This window comes from Bos indicus, chromosome 22, assembly GCF_029378745.1.
Source record: "Bos indicus isolate NIAB-ARS_2022 breed Sahiwal x Tharparkar chromosome 22, NIAB-ARS_B.indTharparkar_mat_pri_1.0, whole genome shotgun sequence".
In the NCBI taxonomy this organism is placed as follows: domain Eukaryota; kingdom Metazoa; phylum Chordata; class Mammalia; order Artiodactyla; family Bovidae; genus Bos; species Bos indicus.
The window spans coordinates 16,606,857-16,629,744 of NC_091781.1; the positions used below are offsets into that span (position 1 = coordinate 16,606,857).

Here is a 22,888-nt window from a genome sequence, read left to right on the forward strand (position 1 = left end):
TTTTATCTCTCTTTTCTTGGTGGACAGCTCCCTTCATCTTAGTGCTGAACCATATTCCGTTATTTGAATATATCATATATGCATCTATTCACCTACTGAAGGACACCTTGCTTGTTTCCAAATGTTAGCAACTATGAACAAAACTGCCATAAACATCCATGTGCAAGTTTTTGGACGTACATTTTCAGCTCCTTTGAGTAAATACCCAAGAAGCATAATTACTGGATATATGATAAGCATTTAATTTCATAGGAAGCCATCAAACTGTCTTCCAAAGTGGCCATAAGATTTGGCGTTCCCATTAGCAATGAATCAGAGTTCCTGTTGTTCTACATCCTCACCAGCATTTGGTGTGGTCAGTGTTCTGGATGTGAGCCTTTTTTTGTGTGTGTGGGGAGCATTCTAATAGCTGTGTAGTAGTATCTCACTGCTGTTTAATTTGCAATTCTCTGATGACGTACTACGTGGACCATCTTTTCTTTTTTTAAATACTTTTTTGGTCACACCACTTGGCACGTGGGATCTTAGTTAGCCGACCAGGGATCAAATGCACGCCCCTTGCATTGGATGCATGGAGTCTTAAGCGCTGGACCGCCAGAGAAGTTCCTGGAGCATCCTTTCATATGCTTAGTTGCTATCCGCGTATCTTCTTTAGGGAGGTGTTTGTTAAGGCTGGTTCTATTTTCATGAAAAAAAAAAAAAAAAAAAAATGCCTTTCTTCCCAATGTGAATGCTTTTCTTCTTCATCCTTTTCTGTAGGGCTTAAAATTTTTAGTGATATTTCATCTTTACAAGAAAAGAAGAGCTAAAATAAAGTTCTAAACAAAATCCAGGGTTGCGAAGAAAAGCGACAGAGAACCAGGTTCCTTGTGTTTCGTCTCCCCAAGGCCATTAAACAGTCTTCACACCTCTCCAAGACAGAAGAACCTGGCAAATGACATCCTACCCATTTCCTTTACTCAGCACCATTTACTGTATCCAAAGGAAGCTTTAAAAAAAAAAAACTGAAAACAGGTAAGATCACAGTCTCTCAAGAGCAATACATTTAATACATTCATAAGATTTCAAATGAGCCCATACATGCTACAGGTTTTCGATTTTCTTTGGACAACACAAAAACAGTACTCAAATTGCAAGTTTCAGGAACATTTTGACACAACGGCAGGTTAAAAAAACAATAAAACCAACATTGAACTAATCCAGCACCGAGAGACTTCCTTAAATCTCTCATACTATCCTACTTTTTTAATCGTATGGCTGCCTTCTATACCAGCATATTTTCTTCTCTACCCAACAATTCAACAACAAAAATTAGAAAAAAAATTAGAGGTGTGTCACTGAATGAATAACACAACAGATTAAAAAACAAAAGCCCCTTATTTGTTGAATGTTGAAAGAGGAGAATATGATTAGGTGGAAAAACTGTAAGGCATTTGATTCATTCACTCCACTCTGATATCAGAGCACAGGAAATGCGCTCAAAAGTTAGCAGAAGGATTTAATAAGGATGGTAAGAAATAGTCCCACATTATTTATAAAAGGAAGGCTGCACTCATGAGTATGAAGAGCTTATAATACCATGGAAAAATATTTTAAGTTATAAAGTTAAATGAGAAAGTAGAATATAAAACTGTATATTCAGTATGATCTCAACTATGTAAAACCAAGCCAAAAAAAGGCTGTTCAAAATGTTTAGTGGTTGTATTTAAGCAATGTATCTACCTGGATCTTTTCTTCCTTTTATTTTTCCGTTTCTTCCAAAATTTTCTCTACTGGGGAGGATCCTTTTTTTTTTTTTAACGATTAGCTACCAAAAAAGGATGCCTGACAGAAGTATTGAATTCAAATTAATGAATTTAAGTCCAGCCTATAGGAAAGGATCTGGGCATGTACAAAACTATAAAAGATTCCAGGCTACTCTCTAAATCCACAGTGTGCTAGCTGTAACATTCCAGAGTTTAGAGGGCTTCTTCCTCTTCTCCTCTAGCCAGGTGCAAAGTGTCACCAGATCCTGCCTGGTGAAAAACTGCTGAATTAAACAGAAAAGTCATGGAGTTACAAAAAGGAACAGAAATACGCACACTTGGCAAAAACCTATTTATAGTACAGGAGTAGCTCTTTAACACTATGATTAAACAAGGTAATGGCCATTTTCTCCTCTCTCCTGTGCGGATAGCAAGTTTCAAAAAGCCATCACCACAAGAACTGTAGAAAGCTAGTCCTGGCTTAGAAACAGAAGTGACACAGCCCTGTGACAACAATGGACTAAGAAAAGTCAAAATTTAGAAAATTATTAAAAGATTACTTTCTATAAAAATGATTCCCTTTTAAACATCTGTTTACTGTATATACTTTAAGGTCCCCACTGTCACTCCCCCTCAAAAAAAAAGGGTCAAAACCTCTAAACACTTTCTACCAAAGGACCCACTGGTTTGTTCATTCAACTAACACCAGATGGAAGGCTGATAATGTGCGAGGCACTAGGGTCTCAAAGAGCAGACAGATTTTCCCCTGCCCCAAGGACATTTCTGTCTCCCAGAGCGGGAGGCGGGCACATCACAGACCACAACACAACAATGAAAAGCAGGCACCACTGCTTCCTTACAACTCAACAAGAAGCTACTATTCTCGCTGTAATTACTTCCACAAAGTCCTTACACAGAAACTTTCCTGACTCACTAGGAAGCAAAGATGCAACTACTTTTCCTTGATAAATATTTCTACAAGAGGCAGGCATAATTATTACATTTTGTGATATTTGCCCTTAAACATCACAATGCCTTGTAGTGAGGTCAGTTAACTTTGTTTTAAGCAATGGAGCATTTTCACTCCAAGAATGAGACACCTTGAAGCTGAGAAAAGGTGACCAGTCCTAGCTCTAGATCAAGACTTGTCAGGACCATCAAAAGCTGAGACCCAGGAGTGTGACTCTGAACTAAACATCTTCAATCTCCCCTGCCATCCGCTGGCTTTCAATATGCTCCTGCGTCAGCCGCACCAGGTCCTTCTGCACATTGGGATGGTCTTCCAGATCTTCGTAGAGGGATCGCACAATGTCCAGTCTCCTGTAATCCTCAGGCTTGACCAGGCTTCGCACAACCTGGAGGCACCGCTCTTTCAGGGTGTACACTGTAAGGGCAGAAAAGCGACTCTCAGCAGCAAACTCAGGCCTGGGGATTAAGCGCTCACGAGGCTTGGCCAACCGAGGCCGTTACATTTTCGACAGCTGGACCTCACATTGGACAAAAAAAGTGAGTACGCGGGTTGTGGCGGAGTGTAACGTGATGGCTCCAACAGACATCTCATAGCATTCATGGCCATGTGGAGGACTTCCCTTGAGGCTGGGCTGAGCCTATCATGTGCTTTAATTAAGTGAATGTGGGCAAAGTGACGCTGTGCTGATTCTGGGCTTCAGCCTTAAGAAGCTCTGGCAACAATCGCTTTTACGCCCTCAGGAGCCCTGAGTTATACAGCAAGAGAGACCACACAAAGAGGGCCAGGCCCTGAGACGACATGGGAGAGAGGCCCAGCCCTCAGCCAACCTGCCGGCAGAAAGCAGCCACACCGGTGACCACCAGAGAGTAGAATAACCCCTGAGTTGAACTCAGCCCTGCCTGCAGAATTATGAACAAATAAAATGTTGTTGAGTTACAGGTAGCTGTCACACAGCAAAAGATAACTAAAACAGCATATAACTGGATTCTGGGGGGAACTCAAATTCTATGTTTTTGCTTTTCTTTGTCGCACCTCACAGCTTGTGGGATCTTAAGTTTCCCTGATCAGGGATCGAACCCGTGCTCTCTGCAGTGGAAGCCAGAATCCTAACCACTGGACCTCCAAGGAAGTCCTTCAAATCCTATTTTTTTAAGTAATTAAAAAACTTTAACTTTTCCTAAAATAGCATTAAGTAGCAAACAGAAAAGACACCGTAACAAGTTGTGAGAGAGACACAGAAGAAAGGGAAGATATTTTAGTATTTTAAATGGTAGTTTTCCTGATTTTTGGACAAAATGTCCCACATCTTAATTTTGCACTGGGTCCCACATATTAGGAAGTCAGCCCAGCTGCTGACTACTCTGTTCATCCTGAGGTAGGTCTCAACCTTTCCTTATTGAAACCTCCTTCTGTCAATAGCCTTTTGGGGATTCCAGCTGACTGTCACCAATTTCCTCAAATCCTATTTTTAACTCACTGGGGAACTTACTCTTTAAATGTCTCCTACAAGGCAAAATTTCCTACATTTTAACTTACCAGTGTTCACTTCTGTATATCCACTGCCTTAAAACAAAATCTATATACACATACTAGTGTGAACCTTATGAAGCCACAGATATTTAGGTTTTTTTTCTTAACCCAAAAGATCAGTTTCTTGGGGTTCAATCTAATAAAATCATTTGAGTTTTAAACAAGTGGTAAGCTATGAAGCTAATGTTCAATTTGGTGGTTTTTTTTTTTTTAAAAAAAACCCTGACTGGCACAGTAAGCTTGATTGCATTAAATTACATTAAAAGATACAACACCAGAAGTCATAAATAAGCCATGATATCTCACTCTCTACATGTTTTTTCTTCTGAGATTCCAGGGCATAACTCTACTCCAAGGCCACGGAAACAAAACGCACTCATAATTCTACAATCAGTTATTTTAATTTAGCCCACTCCTGACAAGCCCAAAGAGCTTCTGAGACACCACAACATCTTTGTTCAACATAGAGAATACCAGTACATTTCTTACATTTTATTTATGGTGGAGAATAAGACACAGAAAAGCTGGATACCTTGCCCAGCATCAGGCAAAAGTCACTAAGGACTGAGCTCTTTCAAGGGCCTATCCTCTACTTAGCACAACAGCCTATCTTTTTAAAAAGTAAGATGGAACATCAGTATACCTGGCAGTGTGATGTTGGCAAAAATAGGCTGCCCATCAACATTGAGAGATGGCACAAATAGCTCAGTTTGGTTAACTAGAAGCCCATCAGATGTCCCAGCATCTCGGAAGAGCCAAAGGTGACCTGTTAAGACAAGCAGAGGTTAAGTAGTCATATATCTATTGCCTTCATCTCCCCAGACTGAAATACTTGCCTCTCGTTATGCTCGAATACCATACAAAGCCCTCCCAATAATGTTATTCTATTGAATCCTCACAAAAGGCAATGGAGACAGTAAACAGAAGAGCAACTATACCAGGTTCCAAAATGAAGGCCCTTTCTGCTACCTTGGTGCAAAAGCAAAGTATTTGAACTGCAAATCACATCCAGTGGTGCAAACTAAAAGGAGAGAGGTCACCAACTCCTCAGATCTGTGCTTTTCAAAAACAACAAGGTACAAAAACATCACACTGAGAGAAAAAAGCCAGATAGAGAAGAGTACATTCTGTATGAAGAGATGAAACTAAACAAGGATGTGAAAAATCCAAAGAGTAGAAAGGGGCAAGACAGAACTTTCTGGGATAATGGAAATATTCTAATCTATAACTTGATCTAGGTATTGTCAAAACCTATTAAATGCTAGGATCTGTGTATTTTACTGCATGCAAATTAAAAAATGGATTTAAGAAATAAATATATCTTATGCAAAAAAAAAAGAGAGGGGGACAGTTGGAAGGAGACAAAAAATCCCAGGCCTAAGATTCTGTTCAAGGAAGGAAGGAGGCTCTTTCAGAACAAAAACAGCATGAGATCCTGGGCATATGTTTACTTGACGATTTGGAGGCAAAATTTAAGAAATGTCAAGTGAGAAGTAATGTTTTTTATTGTGGCGAAATATACATAACATAAAATTGGTTATTTTAATCATTTTTAAGTGTATAATTTAGGAACATTAAGTACATTCAGGAAGTAATTTTTTTAACGTTTGTATTAAATCAGGCACAGATAAATTTTAGAGAATACAAAAGTCACACAATTTCCCAAATATAAGACTGCAGAAATGTGGATGTCTGGAAGAATTGAATTCTTCCTCATTAAAAAAAAAAAAAAAATTATTTTTTTTCCTAGGATACTACGTGGCCTGCAAGGATCTTAGTTCCCCCACCAGGAATCCAACCAGGGCCAGCAGAGAAACCACTGAGTCCTAAAACACTGGTGCATGCTTAGTCGCTCAGTCATGTCTGACTCTGTCACCCCATGGACTGCACCCCGCCAGGCTCCTCTGTTCATGGGGATTCTCCAGGTAAGAATACTGGAGTGGGTTGCCCTACCCTCCTCCAGGGGATCTCCCCAAGCCAGGGACTGAACCCAGGTCACCCTCATTGCAGGCTGATTCTTTACCTTCTGAGCCACAGGGAAGCCCAAAGAATTCCCATTCCTCATTTAGTATTAGGAGAAATTTGGTGTAAAAGTTTGAAGAGCATCACTGACTATGCTACCCTCAAAGAAAAAAGATTCATCAAGATCCTCTGAGAAAGATAGTGAATTTTTAGTAAGCGTTAACTTCATTTGGCCTGGACATCTCCAGCCTGGGTTATTACAACAGTTTTCTAACTCTTACCAGTAGTCTTCCCCTTCCAAATGACCTTGCATCCTGGGGAAGCTTTTTAGTATTAAATCAGGCAATACCATTTCTCTGTTTAATAATTTCCAATGGCCCCCATTTTCCTAGGGGTAAAATCATTTTTCAGACTTCCTCTCCCATTGCATACCCTCTCCCCTCTCCCAGGTTCCAGGTGTCAGGCCATGCGGTTCTGTCTGTCTACAGCTCTCAACTCCTGTCTTGGGTTGGTCAGATTCCATGCATCTTCCAGAATTCTCCTTTTCTGGGAAGCTTCCCTAACTGAAAGCACACCCCCTTCTCTTTCACTGAGAAGGTGCAATGCTGTGCTCCGTTCCTACTGCAGCAATTATGACACTGGCTTGTTCTTATCTATTTATGCATTTGTCTCTTCTAATGGGCAGAAGAGACACTTCATCAAGACAGGGACCCGACGCGGACCGGCTCACTGGGCACACCGGAGAATGTGGGATTCTCCTAATCACAAACTGAACAAATGGGCGTGAGGGATGGAATACACGTGGGGTTGATATTCAAATGCAAATTACTCAGTCTTAGAAAGATACTGTCACTTACTAGTTGCGTCAACTTGAATCTGTCACAACCTCTCTTGGGGCCTCAGTTCCTCGAGTGTAAAATGGGAATAAAAATGACAACAGCAGCTGCCTCCCCCGAATGGGGCGGGGATTCGGTGAGACCGAGCCACGGTCACCGTGATTCTCAGGCCTACAGCGCGGCTCGCTGCGCTCAGCTCAAGGGGGCGGCGCGGCCGGGCGCGACAGGGCGACCCCGGACCGCCTACCTCGGTAGCTGTGGATGCGGCGGCCCGTGCCGGGGGGCAGCGTCGGGTAAGGCTGGGGCTCGCCATCGAAGTTGAGCCACACGGGCAGCACCACGCGCGGGCTGCGGTTGCAGAAGATGACCTGGGACGGCTCGCGCGTGTTCACGGAGCGCAGCACCGGCCGCAGCCGCCCGGCCTCCATCTCCCGCTCGGCGCCGGGGTCCTCTGCACTCGCCTCCTCAGCGCCGGCCTCAGCCTCTTCCGCGTCCCCCGCCTTCCGGGGCATTACCTCCAAGAGCCTAGACTACCCGGGCCTCGCGGGATTCGCCGGCCGCGCGGGGCGGGGCGGGGGGTGCGTGCGCGTCCCCGGGCAGGCGTACGTGCGGCTTTCGCGTGCTCTCGGTGGAGGATGGATTATACCCTGAAGATGGCAGGCTAGAGGCGGTGCGCATGCGCAGATGTATCACCTAACTTTAGGGGACTAGCCTTCTGTGAGGCGGAGGGTGGCGCTAGGCCATTTTGCCCCAGGGTTTCCTCTGAACGTTAGATTCTTGTGCCTCCCATAGGTTTTTCACACAGCATTTCTTTAGCTTCATTCATTGCCTTAAGACTGTCATGGTTTTTGCCGTATTTTCCCTACCATCTGCGCTATTTACTAATTTTATTAATCAAGTTGTTTTGTTTCCATTTTGGATCACAAGATTTGAGTTTTGTACAGAAAAGTAGGATAAAGTGAAAATTTCCCTTTCATCCTAGTTCCCCCAACCACCTCAAAAGAATCCCTAGAGGCAATAAATATCATCAGTTTTTTGTATTTCCTTTCAAAGTTTTTCTAGGCATACCCAATTGAACACATCTGAGAGGAAATTTTATATCACCACCATCAATGGAAATTCTTTTATCATTTACCAAAAAAGAATACAGAGGAAATAAAACAAGTTATTAAACACAGACCTTAACACTAACATTGTATCATTGCAAACGTTTACATATTTAAGAGAAAGGAAAATGTATTTTGGGTATTCTAAGTCCAAGCTACAGGCTATGTTGTTCTTAGAGTACATTTTACACTATGCCAAACAAGTAGAGAGAAAATGTACCCGTTTTTCAAAACAACTAGTGATTTTTTCTTCTTCTACTTCTCAGCCTTTTCAAAATTTTCTTTTAATATGTATTTTGCCTTGTTTATGCTTCCCTGGTGGCAGAGTGATAAAGAATCCACCTGCCAAGCAGAAGATACAGGTTTGACCCCTGGGTTGGGAAGATCTCCTGGAGATGGAAATGGCAACCCATTCCAGTATTTTTGCCTGGGAAATTCCATGGACAGAGGAGCCTGTTGGGCTATATAGTCCATGGGGTCCCAAAAAAGTTGGATACAACTTAGCAACTAAACAATATTTTGACCAATTAAAAAGTATAGAGTAATAAACCAAACACTGATAATCTCACCATATAAAATTAACAGTACATTGTCATACTTACTTTTTAGTTATGACAGCATAAATGATGAGGCCAAAATTCCTTTAACTTCCACCCTGTTTCCCTTCCTTCTTCATAGGCAGTAACTACCATGAGTTTGATGTGTCTAACCAGGCTACTTTTTTTCCCCCTAAATTTATTTTAAATTTCCATATGGTAGAGTTCACTCTTTTTGGTGTATAGGGGTGTGTTTTGATAAAATGGATAGTCATGTAACCATCAGGACAATCAAAGTACAGAACAATCCACCCTCTCCCACCCCCCAAAAATGAGTGTAATCAAACCTTACTCCCAGGCTTAAGTCTTGGCAACTATTGATACATCTTTTTTCCATCTCTATAATTTTCCAGATGGTCATATAATAGGACCACACAGCAGGTAGAATTCTGAGTCTGGCTTTTCACTTAGTGTGCTTGAGATTCATCAATATTGTAGAACGTATCAAGTTTATTCCTTTCCATTGCCAAGTGGTACTCCACAATACACTCACCAGCTAAGGGACACTGAGCAATCATGAATAAAGCTATAAGCATTTGCATACAGGTTTTATGTGTGTGTCCGTTAAGTTTTCACTTCTCTTAGGTGAGAATCATCTACAGATAAGACAGCTGAGACACAGTCAGTGCATGCTTAACTTCGTGAGAAATTGCTCAACTATTTTCCCAAGTGGGTTGTATCATTTTGCATTCCTGCCAGCAATGTATGAGTGTTCCAGTCGCTCCACATCCTTGCCTGCACTTAGTATTATCAGGATTTTGTGCATTTTGAAAAATTTTAGCCATTCTGATTGAGTGCATATGGTGGAATCTGGCTGAGGCTTCAATTTATATTTTCCCAATGACTAACAATGTTGAAGATCTTTCATGACCTTGTCATCCTTTTGTCTTTGAAGTATCAATTCAAATCTTTTGTCCATTTCTTTATTAGCTTTTCTTAGCTGTTGAGTTTTGATAGTTCTTTTATCTAGAACAACTTTGTTAATGATGATGAGATGACTGAGAACAATCTTGATTCAGCAAAGCTGGGTACAATATTAACATTTAACCTCTCTGAACTCCTAGTCTCCATATGGGTCAAATCAAAGCAGCTATCCTATCAACATCTTAATTTTGTTATAAATGGATAAAACATTTTATGTTTAAATTTAAAAACCTGAGTGACTTAGTATGGATTAAAATGCAAACCATAACTTTATCATCATCAGTGAGAGTAAAATATATCAGAACTCTACGTTAAGTTGAAGGAACACATTGGGGACAAAATGAATGATGGTTTAGCATAACACTATTTGTGGGCTCAAATGACCTATGTGCAAAGATGTGTATCAGTTCAGTTCAGTTCAGTCGCTCAGTTGTGTCCGACTCTTCACGAACCCATGAATCACAGCACGCCAGGCCTCCCTGTCCATCACCAACTCCCAGAGTTCACCCAGACTCATATCCATCGAGTCAGTGATGCCATCCAGCCATCTCATCCTCTGTCGTCCCCTTCTCCTCCTGCCCCCAATCCCTCCCAGCATCAGAGTCTTTTCCAATGAGTCAACTCTTCGCATCAGGTAGCCAAAGTACTGGAGTTTCAGCTTTAGCATCATTCCTTCCAAAGAAATCCCAGGGCTGATCTCCTTCAGAATGGACTGGTTGGATCTCCTTGTAGTCCAAGGGACTCTCAAGAGTCTTCTCCAAATGGTGGTTTAGCATAACACTATTTATGGGCTGAAATGACCTATGTGCAAAGATGTGTATAACCTGAGAATAAAATCCCAATTTCTGGAGCCTGACCAAATATGGTCTTTCAGAAGGAAACCCACAGATAGCCAGGGAAAGTGCCAGAGTTGATAAAATTCCTTAGGCAAGACTTCCAGAAAAGACATGACACAAGCCTTCAGAGAAAGGAAGCTGGAAGAAGCAAAACAACACAGACATCAATGTGAACAGCATTTGATAGACAGAGCCAGGAAAACCCATGAAGCCTTCTTTACCAAAGGACAGTGAAAGGCAGGTAAAACTAACATGGGTGTGTAGCAGCTTAAAAATTATTTAATAGCATTGAACTAGGAACGAGAAAGTTTTAGATCTGGTTTTAGATCTACCACATTCAGAAGTAGAATCTGAGTCAGATAAGTCTAGGTCCATATTCTAGCACCTTTACTTACTCTGTATGACTTGGCACAAGTTTTAGCCTCTCTAAAGAAGTGCATGGGGGAACTTCCCTGGTGGTCCAGGGGTTAAGACTTTGCCTTCTAGTACAGGGGTTGCAGGTTCGATCCCTGGTAGGGAAGCTTAGATCCCACAAGCCTTACAGCCAAAAAACCAAAACATAAAATAGAAGCAGTATTTTAACATATTCAATAGAGACTTAAAAAATGGTCCACATCAAAAGAAATTAAAAAAAGAAAAATTTCATGAAGAAAGCCTACTTGTTAGGGCTTGAGGATTAAAGACATAAAGTACACATAGCACTTAGCACATCTAACATATGGTAGCACTCAATAAATTATAGATAATGCTAGTTATATATCCCTGAGCTGAGGCTCAATATATAAAGGGGGTGATTCCTCAAAGGATCAGGTAAGACAGAGCAGTTACCTCTACTAGAGGAGGCTGGACTCACTGGTTCCCATACCAGTTGTTTTCCCGACAACCAGTAGCTTACCATTAGCAACATCATATTATTTAGGGCACTATTTTTCTTTTAGAAATATTACTTCAATATCATTAAAGAATGTCTATAGCACCATAAAAAATTATCATTTTCACATGTCATCTAAGGAAGATTACCATCATTTTTGCCTCTATTACTGTCTCATTATAGTCACTGAATATAGTAGGAATTTGATAAGTATCTGTTAAACTGACTGCAGAGCACTAGATAATCTAAAACCTGAACTTTAGGAATACATTTTTTATCCCAGAAAGGACAGGGAAGATATTATGAATAAATATCTCAAGCAATTGTTAAAAGCATATCAGATGAGCTCAATAATGTTCAAAAACAGCTGTTACCAAAGTGAAGGACGGCAGTTTTGCCTCCATTGTAACATCACCTTTTTACATGAAGGTCCTACTTCAGATGGTCTTCCAAAGGTCTAAACAAGGATCTAAGCACAGATGTGTGCTTGCAGCTTGAGCTCTGCAAGGCATTTCAATTGCTATTTACTGACTGCCTGCCTTCTGCAAAGTACCCGGCTGGACAATACAAGCCTAAGGTGCTCATATATACTGTAAGATGCAGACGCTAAGTCAAAGAACAAGACCAAACTCAGGGCTGAAGCGGTGTTAGCATGGCAGGATGGGAGGGACTGTGAAAAAGCAACAGTGCGGCACTCAGTGAAAAGGGAGACAGGACAACTTTATGGAGGAGGTTTGCCTTAAGCTAGACCTTCAGTGGCAAATAAGATCTGAACAGGGAGAAATGACTTCTACGTGACTAAAATGAAAATTCTATATGGGGGTTAAGCCTAGTGAGTTGGCACAAGTTTACAGTAGGCTTTGATGCTAGAATGAAAAGTTTAGACACTTCTGTTTAAATGATTTCCTTTCTAAAAGTAGACATTTCGCTTGTACCTAATAAAACTCATAGTCTGCCATGGACTGCAGTTAAACTGTGTAGATGCTGGTATTTAAATAGACGGTAAGCATCACACCTGATTCAACACTGTATATTTTATTGGAGCATAAAGTCCCTACATAGTAAGTACTTGGTAAATGTCTGCTGAATGACCAAAGGATCCCCAGGATGAATGAGCTCAAAGTCCGAATATGGGGGCTCCAGCTTGCAAGCCACCTAGGCTTTGATCAAACGGCTACATCTGAAAGTTTTGTTAGATTAAGAATCCCACACAACCCCACTGCTGGGCATACACACTGAGGAAACCAGAAGGGAAAGAGACACGTGTACCCCAATGTTCATCGCAGCACTGTTTATAATAGCCAAGACGTGGAAGCAACCTAGATGTCCATCAGCAGATGAATGGATAAGAAAGCTGTGGTACATATACACAATGGAGTATTACTCAGCCATTAAAAAGAATTCATTTGAATCAGTTCTAATGAGGTGGATGAAACTGGAGCCCATTATACAGAGTGAAGTAAGCCAGAAGGAAAAACATAAATACAGTATACTAACGCATATATATGGAATTTAGAAAGATGGTAACAATAACCCGGTGTACGAGACAGCAAAAGAGACACTGATGTATAGAACAGTCTTATAGACTCTGTGGGAGAGGGAGAGGGTGGGAAGATGTGGGAGAATGGCAATGAAACATGTAAAATATCATGTAGGAAACGAGTTACCAGTCCAGGTTCGATGCATGACGCTGGATGCTTGGGGCTGGTGCACTGGGACGGCCCAGAGGGATGGTATGGGGAGGGAGGAGGGAGGAGGGTTCGGGATGGGGAACACATGTATACCTGTGGCGGATTCACTTTGATATTTGGCAAAACTAATACAATTATGTAAAGTTTAAAAATAAAATAAAATTGGAAGTGGAAAAAAAAAAAAAAAAAGAAATAGAAAGCAGTCTAGCAAGAATTTTATATACATATATGATAAATAAATTAATAAACAAGCAAACAAAAAAAAAAAAAAAAAAAAGAAACATAAAAAAAAAAAAAAAAAAAAAGATGAAGGTTCCTAAACTTCACCTCCAAATGTATTGATTTTATTTATCCCACAAGTATTCTGTGATAGTAGGCACTGGCAAGGCAGCTCTCACATAATTTCTTCAGATTAACTTTGCTAATATCTGGCTTAAACAAATGTTCTTTCTCAGTTGCTTCATTTGGCTGGAATAAGTCTCCGTGAATGTGTTGAGTTTGATGGGGTGATCAGGAATAGATGATGGGTGGGTAGATATTTTATCTAGCAATGGGTCAGAGCACCTTATTATTTTACAAAACTGAAAAGCATTGACTGTTTAACGGTGACTCTCAAGCAACCCTGATGGAGCCGCAATGGGCCTTACAAAGGCCATATACTTGAAAGTAGAAATGATCAAGGCTTATTGGTTCTCATTCCAATAAAGATAATGACTTCTGCTTAAAAAAAAAAAAAAAAAAAAGAATCCCACACATCAGATTTCTGTGAAAGAGGTGTACCCCGTCTCTAGCTCCTCTCCCCACCACAATCACAGCAGTCAGATAAAGTTGAGGAGTTTATTAGGGAAATATGAGAGGTAAAGACACCCCAAATGACAGACAGAAAACTCTGAAAATGTCCCTTTTCAAGCCAAGTGGGGGCCTGGCCTTGACCTCCCCAAAAGGACAAGAAACTGGTGGGTTAGCAACAACATTCTCTGGCAGCCACCTCACCAGGGCATCTCAGCCAGGACTGCTTCCTACCCCCAGCCAAAGGTGGGAATAAGACAAGGACTGTTTATAGAATCAATGCACAGGCAATGAGAGCTATAAGGAAAGACTGAGAGAGAGAGAGAGAGAGAGGTGGGGAGGACCTTGACAGAGTCCCAGGTTTTTGGCTCTCAGTGCCTCAAATGTGTTGACATGTAGTTCTACAGAATGTTACTGCAGAGGTAAAATGCCTAACAATGTTTCCGAGAGGGCCCCGGACTCCTCCCCACACGCCACATCACACTTCTGGGTGTGCATGGCAGAGCCCAAAGGCCACACTTTTGAAAAAAAGAAAAACAAGAATAAGCCCTGTTGTTCTTTAAGGAGAGAGGAAGGAGCTGAAGGCTGCTGGGGCCTTTCCCACGAGAGGCTGGCTGCTGTAAGAGCAAACTTCCCAGCAGCAGCATGGCACAGTCCTAGGTGAGGGTTTCACCTTTTGTCACCTGTCAAAGGAAAACTGACAATTAGATAAATTCAAAAGCAATAGAGAGTCTAAAATTTTATTAAATTTTTATATCTTAGGTAGCTGGGGAGTGGTAGAAAAAGGGGACAGCTTCGGAGTCCCAGAAAGCAGGTTTAAGTTCAGGCAAGGTACTTAACTTCTCTAAGCCTGTTTCTGCTTCCCAGTTTTTGCAGCAACAAGTGAGAATGTGTATTCTCTCTCACACAGCCACACCTGCCTCATGAGGACGCCCGGTGCCCGGCATACTCACCCTGGCTTCTATGTACTCTATTCTCCGCTCAAGAGCTGTCAATTTCTCATTTAGTGTTGCGAGTCTTGAGCGACAAGACATATCTAGTAAAAGAAGACAGACGTTCAGGATTAATGCCATTCCAGACATAGACACACGCCAGCCCCCTAAGATGAAGAGGAGGAATGCTGTATCATGCAAGGCACAAATGGGAGCGAGTGGGCAAAGCAAGGCAGTGGGAGGATAAGGTGAGAAGTATCTTAGGAACACAGCTGCTTAGGGAGGATCTGCTTAACCTCCTACCAAATGTGACAGGCAGAGAATACTGCTCCCCACAAGATGTCCAGACTTTAATCCCCAGAACCCACAAATATGTATCTCACAGGCAAAAGGACTTTGCAGATGTGGCTAAGGTGAAGGACCTTGAGATTCTGGATTACCCAGATGGACCCCATGTAATCACAAGTCCATAAACGTAGACATGAAAGGCACGAGAAAGGCAGAAGGAGGACAAGGGATGTGAGTGGCATTCAACCTGTCATCAAAGGCTCCAAAGATGGAAGAAGGAGGCCATGACCCAAGGGATGCAAGTGATCTTTAGAAGCTGGGCATAGTCCTTAGTTGACAACCAGCAAGGAAATACAGATCTTATTCTTACAGCTGCAAGAGAATGAGTTCTGCCCACAAGCTATGGGCAAGGAATCAGCTCCTCTCCTAGAACCTCCAGCTGAGGAGGGAGGCTCTGGGCTGACACTGATTTCACCTCAGCAAACCACTGCTGGACTTCAGATGTACATGACTTAAGATAATAAATGTATGTGGTTTGTGTGACTACATTTGTGGTAATCTGTTATGGCAGCCATAGAAAATTAAAAAAAAACTGATACACCAAGGCTGTACAGATGGCCACTTGATAATTAATGGGCAAACCAAGAGTTTCCAAGAGAGGGGAAATGATAAGAGGAAGAAAATAATCTTAATAGGGAAGAACAGTAGAGGTCAAGGAAGCAGCAGACCCTAGAAGGACAGAAGGTGTGGTGCTGCTGAGCTCGTGGAGGCCCTGCCACGCTGCTGCTCTTGGGGCCCTTGATGACCCAACAGTCCCTGCACAGGCCTTTTGGAACAAGAGAAAACCTGGAGAGCATCAAAAACCCTGTGGGGCCTGCCTTCCATCTGCAAAAGGTTCCTTTTCTTCCTCTAATTTTTCCAGTCTCTTTTACCACCTCGCCCAAAAGGAAACCTAGACTTGCTCTAGGATACCTTTTCCCTACAAAACTTCTCAACAGAAATCACTTGACCACTCTTCCTCCAACTGTTCTCCACATTCCAGGCACGCTAATTATTCCCACCCTCCTCCAACACTGATGTTCAGGCATCACTCAATAATCCCCACTTCTGAAGTTCTAAATATCTGCTCTCCAAGACAGTCTCCCACCCAGTGATTTAACACTTAGCTCACAATCCTCCCTTTCAACTTTTCCCTAGATGTTATGCAAAAGTACTTCAGCACCCAATTTAAGAAATCTCCCACACCCTGATTCTTGCCTCGACTTTCATCCCATCAAGTCCAAATCTTAACTCATCCTGCCTGCCTCAGCATTCTCCTTCAAGTCCATTCAAAGTGGACCTCTGAGAGGTCTTTGCCAAGTGGACATAATCCTCCCTCTTCTGTAAGGATTTGCCTATCCTGGACACTGTTCCTTCTTCCTTTAAATATTGGGTTTGTTTTTTTTAAACACCAAAACCAGTCTTTATTGGGGTAAGCCAATTAACAATGTTGTGATAGTTTCACGTGGACAGTAAAGGGACTCAGCCATACAAATACATGTTCTTGGCAGGGGGGTGGTGTGTGTGTGTGTGTGTATGTGTGTTTAACCTGCAAGTGCTGCTGCTTCGAATTCCCAGGCCCAATAGGACCTAATCTCTTTTCAGCCTGGTTTTTAGAAGCTCAAAGGCTATTCAGAATGAGCACGCGTGTTATCACCGACAACCTGTCATTTCCCATAAAAAAAAGTCATGGCCACAATGAAGGGGTGGGGTGGTGAGAGGGAGGGTTCCTTCCTGGGTGGCTGTTCTGTTCCAGCTCTGTCAATCTGGTGATGAGTCAGAATCCAAGAACAACACTGTGTTACTGGCCTGCACAGATAAGCACTGCTGAAAATGTAACACGTTAAACTCTAGAAACTTCAGTCATATTTCAGATTCCATTAAATAATACTGGTTCAAACAAAATACTGGGAAAGAACCTGGCAGCTGGACAAATTTGAAACCACAATGCATTTATATGTACATTATCATCAGACTTTAACTGAAAATGCCATGTGTCCTCATCAGGGTGTTTAACGGTGTGCATACATGACCACTGCTAACAAATGCCAGTTATCAAACAACTTCTCTGAACTCTTACTGCACATAACTTTAGCCTACAAAAATCAACACTGTCTTTCTCATAAGATCTTATTTCTCCAAAGTTGCTCAGTCATGTCTGATTCTTTGCAACCCTACTGACTGTAGCCTACCAAACTCCTCTGTCCACTGGATTCTCCAGGCAAGAATACTGGAGTGGGTTGCCATTTCCTTCTCCAGGGGATCTCCCCAACCCAGGGCTCGAACCTAGGTCTCCCGCATTGCAGGCAGGAGACCTGAGCCACAAGGGAAGACTTTATTTCTCCAACAAAATTCTAAACCTTTTAGAAGTGGTTCTGTCCATTTACTCTTATTTATTCCTTTCTCACAGCATCTGACACACAGCTGGAGTCACAACAGGCAAGTAATATTTGTTGGCTAACTATTAAGAAAATGGAGATTTAAAAATAGCTACACACTCTGTTTTTTTGGTTACATGTCTCTGCATGTGTTCGCTTCAGAGTCAGGATAAAAAGGTATAAAAATAAAAAGCTATCATTTGTAACAATCTATTTTTAGAAACTTCATCCATTCAAAGTACAGAATAGGCCTAGTGTTAGGATGCTTGTGGTACATCATGATGCGTGTGTCCTTAGGTCCCAGTGGTCCTCCCATGCTCAAAGAGAAAACCACAAATGGATCAAAACCCTACTCTCACCAGCCAGAATCACAGGGTAAAGCTGTTCAGAGTCATTAGGTATCCTGGAAAAACAATTCCCTCTCCAAAGCACATGGCCTACAAGCCTATTATGGTCAGGGTGAGAACTGTAGGTTTGCTGCCATTTTCAAATAGCTGTAGATGCCCCCTTAGAGGAAACACCTGCTAAACCTCTGCGCCACCAAATCACATCACACACATGATACAAGCCCCGCAGCCACACATCAGAATGGAGGAGTCATGCAAATGGCTTAGAATGGGAAAATACATCCCACACTCATTCATCCTTAGTCATCCAATGCCAAGACAATGTACTCATCTATCTTTATGATTTATCCAGTTTCTCAGCCTGTTGGTCTTTGTCTAAACTCTTATATCGTGATACCGCCAATCTTTGGGACCTTGCCTCAGGTATATCTAACTGCTAAGTCAAATTGCTTTACCCTTTAATTGTGCTTCCTAATTATTTCTACTTGTAATTAACTGTTCTTTTCTTTAAAAGGCCTAAATCCACTTTCTAAAATCTTCAAAAATCACCTAGTAATCGCTAATGTTAGGCCATTACCCCCACCTTAGAGGAAAATAATGGCCGAAGCTAAGGGAAGCCATTTCTTCCAGCTCCTGAAAGACTGGAATCTTGTGTGTCTATTTCCTTAGTCTAGGACTTGCTGGAAACTAAAAAAAAAAAAGAGAGAGAGAGAGAAAAGCCTTTGTTTTCTATCTGATAAAATGTAACTCACATGTATTTGATAAAATCTCACAGCAGCATATATTTCCCTGCTTATATAGCAAGAAAAGAGATATTTCTCCTCCACAAATTCTAAGCTCAAATGCTTCAATTTTTGGTTAATTCCAAGACTCACCAACTAAAACTACAGTAACATGCCAAAAAGTTTTATGTCAGAGATGAATGCATGTTTATTATATGTTTATTAATATGATTGAAAGAGAAAGTCACTCAGTCGTGTCCGACTCTTTGCAACCCCATGGACTGTATGTAGCTTGCCAGGCTCCTCTGTCCATGGAATTCTCCAGGCAAGAACACTGGAGTGGGTGTAGCCATTCCCTTCTCCAGAGGATCTTCCCAACCCCAGGAATCAGGCTGGGGTCTCCCGCATTGCAGGTGGATCTTTACCAACTGAGCCACCAGTGAAGCCCAAAAATACTGGAGTGGGCAGCCTATCCCTTCTCCAGGGGATCTTGCCGACTTAGGAATCAAACCGGGGTCTCCTGCATTGCAGGTAGATTAATATGATTAAATGCTCAGAAATGAAGTTATTACGTTATCTAGATACAAACTGGGGGAATTGAGACACTAGGTCACTTTTAATTATGAAAAACAGCCCCAGTTTAACTTATTTTAGATGCTTGATTTACTGAATTGACTTTCTTAATATTCTGTTAGGATATTCTGTCTACGTATCAGATATTAACGCCTACCATATAAATGAAGTCTTTTACTTCTGGTTTTAAAAGTAGAGGCTCTCAGGACTTCCCTGGTGGTCCGATGGCTAAGACTCTATACTCCCAATGCAAGGAGCCCAGGTTCAATCCCTGGTCAGGGAACTAGACCCCACATGCCACAACCAAAGATCCCAGTTGCCTGAACAAACGTCGAGCAGCACAGCCAAATAAATAAATATCTTTTAAAAAGTAAAAATTCTTTGTCAGTTATTTGTCCAACCACGTTCCACTGCCTCCTCAGTCTAAGCCAAAGTTTCAAAGATGCCATTCTGTCATCACTCTATCCCTCCCTGTGCATGGAATATTTTATCTGGTCCTTCCTCTGAGGAAAAGTTATGAGTATAAAGTGCCCTAAAGAGCCCTCGTAATAGTTCATCTCTCTAGGGAAGCAGAAGAGACAATCAGGAGAACTAACACTGGAAGAGTTTGCATAGAACTTTAAAAAATAACTTTAAAAAATACATGAGCTCTATGATTTCTTGACTACCATTTCCTATTACAACCACTACAGGAAGTTATACGTGTGAATTTGTGTCACTGATATAAAATTTATTCTATTCTTGTCTCTCATTAATACTAACATCACTCCCATTACCTGAGTGAGGAAATCCACCACCCCAAGACACCTTGTATGTAAATATATTAAAACATAAACAATATTCTGCTTTGTTCTGAAGCTGTCATTATTTCATCTGCAAGACAGAAATTCTTTAACGGCAGGAAAATGATGCTTTTTCCCCCACCTAGCCTAAGAGACAGCCTTGTACTCAAGACTTAGTCTCTCTTGCAGATGCCTTCTGATCAAACTTTTGCTCTGTCCTTAGACTCCTTAGGATGTGTCAGGTTCTCCAGCTAGAAAATAATTCCTTTTGAAATCTTTTCTTATACATCATTGACCCCTCCTTAATCGTAACCATTTAACACTGCTGAAAGAATGGACCAGAAGCACACCAGTTGGAAAAATGTCATTCCCACTCCTTGTGATGACATAGAAAGTCTACCAAGTGCTCAGTTCTGTCAAAGAAACACTCGAAGAACTGGAAGTAGGGGTCTCTGCTACCGGCTTGCTGTCCAGAAGGGTGTGCGACAAAGCGGAAAGAATTTAAGACTGTCACGAGTAGGTTAATGCCTAGGAAAGATTTTGCTAGAAGCAGAACACCCACTGTCGGTTTCATACTAGCAACGCAGAGATGTCCATGGCGTGACAAGATGTGGACCTTACTTTGCCCTCATCTGCTCCCGCTCAGCACAGGACAAGAAGGGACTAACAGGAGGGGCCGGAGGGGCGACTAGAAGGCTCGACCAGAAAGGAGATGGGAAACCTCTAGAGTCTTTACAGGGCAGTGACAAGATCATGCTGCATCTGAGAGCCAAGTGGGAACTGGAAACGAAGCACAGAGGAGGAAGGGAGGCGACTGAAGAGAAGAAAAGGCGCAGACGAAGGATAGGGTTGCCAGGACGTGTCCGGGAAAAGGAAAGACTCGATAATGGATCCGGGGTAAAGGCAAAGCTGCCGATGAGCTCAGTCTGGGGCAGGATAACCGCACCCCCCCTCCCCTCCGCCCCAGGGACTGTCCAGTGGAGCCCGGGGTCAGGGCGAGAGGGGGAAGGTGCGGCCTGAATGAGGAAGCGAAAATCAGCAGGAGCCTAGGGCACTCAAGACTCCCCTTCAAAGCTTCTCAGCGCCCTCGCTCAGCGGGCTTCCCTCTTCCCAGCCTCCCCCTGCTCGACCGCTGACCGAATGAGTTGAGAAAGTCTGCGATTTTCTTGATGCTGCTGGTGATGACCTCAATGTACTCCCGGTTCGCCCAGTCCTGGTGAATCTCCCGCTGCACCGGATCCTCTTGTCCCGCCATGGCTGCTGCCCGAGGAAGCGCGACTGCGCAGGCGCCTCGACCCTCCAGGCCGCCAGGGCGCCTGCGCCGCTCTCCCACACCCTTGCCTGGGTACCCACGAATCCCAGGGCCTTGTGGCGCGCCTGCGCACTGTCAAGTACTCGGTAGCGTCTTCGCTTTGCTCCCACGCCCCGGAACAGACCCGCCCCAAGCCGACGAGGAAAATAGGGTGCGCAGATGCAAAGATCCCCCTCAAATACCCGCCTCCGTCTCTGGCGGTTATGGTCGTTGGGCGGGGGGCGGCGCATGGGTCCACATTCACACCTTCTCTCAAGTGCTTCAAAGTAAGCTTGCGAGCTGTGTCCAAACCAAGCTGGGCATAGCCAATTAAACCACACTAAATACAAATCATTTTTAGAATACCTTTTAAACAACAGAACATGATGTGCCACTTTGCAATTATCAAGCGAACAAAACGTTATTTTTTTCAGTTCTGAAGAGGCTGAGGGGAAATCGGTAAACGTCGCAATTAGCTGATCACACTGTAAACTGACAGTCTCTTCAGAAGGAAATTTGTAAAATTGAAAGCAAGAGCTGTACACATTTTCAAAGTTTTTGAATTATTTAACAAAATTATTGGGGAAAAAACACTTTCAGCGCAGAGGTGTTCTTTGAGATAATCTGTTTTTTAAAAATCTCAGCAGTTGGGGAATGGCTATTGGTATAGCCACTCAGAGCAGTATTATGCAGTCATTTAAATGCTAATCAGGAAAAATACTATGGCAGCACAACACAGATGATAAATTGAAACGGAAAACAAAATACACTTAAAAAATTGCAACTATGCAAAATTATTCAAGAGGAAAATAAAAATAAAATTACTGGGGTAAAAAGTGGTAAGTTAAAATCATTTTAGTCTCTTCCAAGATTCATCATTCTCTGTCCCTTTCCCCTCTCTGCCACCAACCTTCTCCAACTCTCTCCACTTATCTCTCCTTCCACAAGGCCACACATACACACAGTGGGCATCTGACAATTCTTGACAAGTCCCTCAAGACTATTTGGTCTTCCAAACCAGGATCTCAGCCTGACCCCAACCCAAAGATGCCCAGTCTCTCCCCTTCAGTTTCACCTAGAGTCACACAAACCTGACAGCTGTTTGCGCTGTGTTCCATGGGTTCACAAAGTGCATGGGCGGTTTTCTGGGTAAGGGAAGCGCAGGTGGGCCATTAGTTAATTCTTCCTACAAATACTGCACCCTGCCAGGCATTGTGATAGTCAGGCACTGTGGATATAGGAGTCAACTGGGTAGACCTCCCTTCCCGCGGCCTTAAAGAGTAATTGTTGGCAATGAAGTTTAAAAGTAGCCAAATCACTCTTTTACTAAGGTGAAAGTGTCAGTTTTTCAGCTTTCTGAGAATGAGAATCTTCCTTTTTGAAGTTTAACAGAAAGCAAAGTTTTTGGTTAGGAAGTCAAGGAGAGAGTTATCTTTCTCCATCTTGACAGGGGAGCACCTGTCTGGGTCCTTGCACTGGGGTTATTCAATGCAGCCACAAAAGCCTTCAGAACTCTGGGTAACTCAGAGCAGGGTTTAAAGGGTAGCGCTAACCTTTTAATACTAACCACAGCTCCCCCTCCCCTGACATTTATGCAGGCAGGTTCCCGGCCAGTCTTTGAAATGGGCTCCGTAGTCCTCTTTGACCAGATAGATCAAAGGCACATCGCTGTGGCGAGGT

The 22,888-nt window shown here is 42.5% G+C and overlaps 2 protein-coding genes across 2 annotated transcripts; both read right to left on the minus strand.

The window, feature by feature from the left end:
* Positions 1–1,030: 1,030 nt before the first annotated feature.
* On the minus strand, positions 1,031–7,630 carry VHL (von Hippel-Lindau tumor suppressor). The gene is made up of 3 exons (XM_019984798.2): positions 7,291–7,630; positions 4,889–5,011; positions 1,031–3,129 (listed from the first exon to the last, which is right to left on the minus strand). The coding sequence occupies exons 1-3, from the start codon at positions 7,553–7,555 to the stop codon at positions 2,936–2,938; spliced, it is 582 nt and encodes a 193-aa protein (XP_019840357.1). The 5' UTR covers positions 7,556–7,630; the 3' UTR covers positions 1,031–2,935.
* A 6,260-nt stretch (positions 7,631–13,890) lies between these two features.
* On the minus strand, positions 13,891–21,265 carry BRK1 (BRICK1 subunit of SCAR/WAVE actin nucleating complex). Its single transcript, XM_019984799.2, has 3 exons — positions 21,055–21,265; positions 14,810–14,892; positions 13,891–14,539 (listed from the first exon to the last, which is right to left on the minus strand). Exons 1-3 carry the CDS (start codon positions 21,170–21,172, stop codon positions 14,513–14,515), a joined length of 228 nt encoding a protein of 75 aa, XP_019840358.1. The 5' UTR covers positions 21,173–21,265; the 3' UTR covers positions 13,891–14,512.
* Between the last annotated feature and the right edge of the window lie 1,623 nt (positions 21,266–22,888).